This window comes from Pteropus vampyrus, unplaced genomic scaffold, assembly GCF_000151845.1.
Source record: "Pteropus vampyrus isolate Shadow unplaced genomic scaffold, Pvam_2.0 Scaffold250, whole genome shotgun sequence".
NCBI classification, from domain to species: domain Eukaryota; kingdom Metazoa; phylum Chordata; class Mammalia; order Chiroptera; family Pteropodidae; genus Pteropus; species Pteropus vampyrus.
The window spans coordinates 1,307,410-1,309,016 of record NW_011889031.1 but is presented as its reverse complement, the minus strand read 5'-3'; the positions used below and the strand labels follow the sequence as shown (position 1 = coordinate 1,309,016).

General features: G+C 61.0%; 1 protein-coding gene across 1 annotated transcript in view; it reads right to left on the bottom strand.

Annotated features, from left to right (window-relative positions):
* Positions 1-1,607, bottom strand: part of LMTK3 (lemur tyrosine kinase 3) — a 15,925-nt gene that overhangs the window by 10,052 nt on the left and 4,266 nt on the right. Inside the window, exons 5-6 of the mRNA XM_011374635.1 lie at positions 854-958; positions 310-531 (exon numbers count right to left, since the gene is read on the bottom strand). Of these exons, the coding sequence (XP_011372937.1) occupies positions 310-531; positions 854-958 (327 nt within the window). The remainder of the gene's footprint in view (positions 1-309; positions 532-853; positions 959-1,607) is intronic.

The following is a 1,607-nucleotide window of genomic DNA, read 5'->3' as shown; positions in this document are numbered from 1 at the left end:
CCGCCCCTTTCCACTTTCCGGACTCCGCCCCTTTCCCCTTTTCCTCGCTCCTCTCCAACCCTGATTCCTCCGCCTCCCCAAGCGGCCTCCTTTCCTGACTCCTCCCTCTTCTCTTGCCTCCTCCCCTCTCCTGATTCCTCCTCTCTTCTGTTTCCCACCCTCCCCTCTTGCCTCCTCCCTCCTCCAAACTCCTCCCTCTGCAGTCCAGACCCCGCCACTTCCCTGATCCTCCCGGTTTCCTCTCTTTTGTGTCTGCCATTTCCACCTCCCCCGCTCCTTGAGCCCCGCCCCGATGGCCCCGCCTCCCACCCGCATAGCCTCGCCTCCTTCCGCTAAGTGGTCCCACCCCACACACCCCTCCCCGCGGCTCTCCAGCTGCCACCTGTGCACGTAGTTGTGGGAGTGGAGATGCGCCAGCCCGCGGGCGATCTCTAGACCCATCCTCTGCAGTGTCCGCAGGTCTCGAGGGGGCAGCTCAGGGGACAGGCCCTCGGGGGGCCGCTGGGCCCGGAGGTAACGCTTCAGGTCCCCCTGGGATGGAGGGCAGGGAGGGGTCAGCACCACCCCGCCCCAGTCATCCGCACACCCAGCCAATCCAAGGCGAGGACGGGGGCGTCTTCTGCACTCAGTAGGCAGCCACTCTGAGCCTCAGTTTCCCCTGCTGCTTAGCGGGGGGGGGGGTTAATAACAGAACCCACCTCACATGCTAGTTCAGTGCACACCACTTGAATGAGCGCTCACCTACAGTAAGCGCTCAAAAACTTAGCGCTTGTCACACAGGCGTCGTCGCGATGATGACGACGTTATTGCCAGACATCCCCCAGCCCCCGCCCGTCCAGCTCCCCAATCTCACCAGCTGACAGAACTCCATAATCAGCAGAAAAGGCAGTGTCTCCACACAGACGCCCAGGCACTGGAGGACGTTGGGGTGCTGCAGGCTCCTGGGGTGGGGGAGGTGCTTGGGTCAGAAAACAGCCCTTTCTAACCCACCCCAGCCCCACCACACACACACACACACACACACACACACACACACACACACTCACTCACTCCCTCCCTCCCTCTCTCCTTCCCTACACATCAGCTCAGGACCACCTCACTGTGCCTTGGTTTTTGCTGCCCCTCTGGCTACTCCACTGCCTCTTAACCCAGTGTCTGTCCCCCCCAAACATGCTGACGCTGCGGGCCTTGGCACGCATGGTTCTCTCTGTGGGTTACACCCTCCCTTCACCAGTCCTCGGGCCTCATCCCTCGGGCCTCAGCTTCAATAGCATTTCCCCAAGAAATGTCACTGTTCCCCCAAAGCGGGGTGCCCCTGTTTTCACTAGGCCGTGAGCCTCCCCGGGACAAGGATGTGGGGCTTTCTGTTCACATAGCTGTGTCCCCAGTCACTCAGACTAGTAGGTGTTCAGTAAAAATGTGGAGAAGGATTTTACCGTGCTACAAGGCTTGGGGGTCTGTGGGAAGATTGAGACATTCTGGGCTTCTGCCCAGAGCCTGGCTCAGGGTAGATAGATGTTCAGTAAGTTATGTCCCCTCTGGGGCCCAGCAAGAGGCAGGGGCCGCTTCTGTGCTGGGGGCCCAGTGCCCAGGTCCCTGGCGTCCAC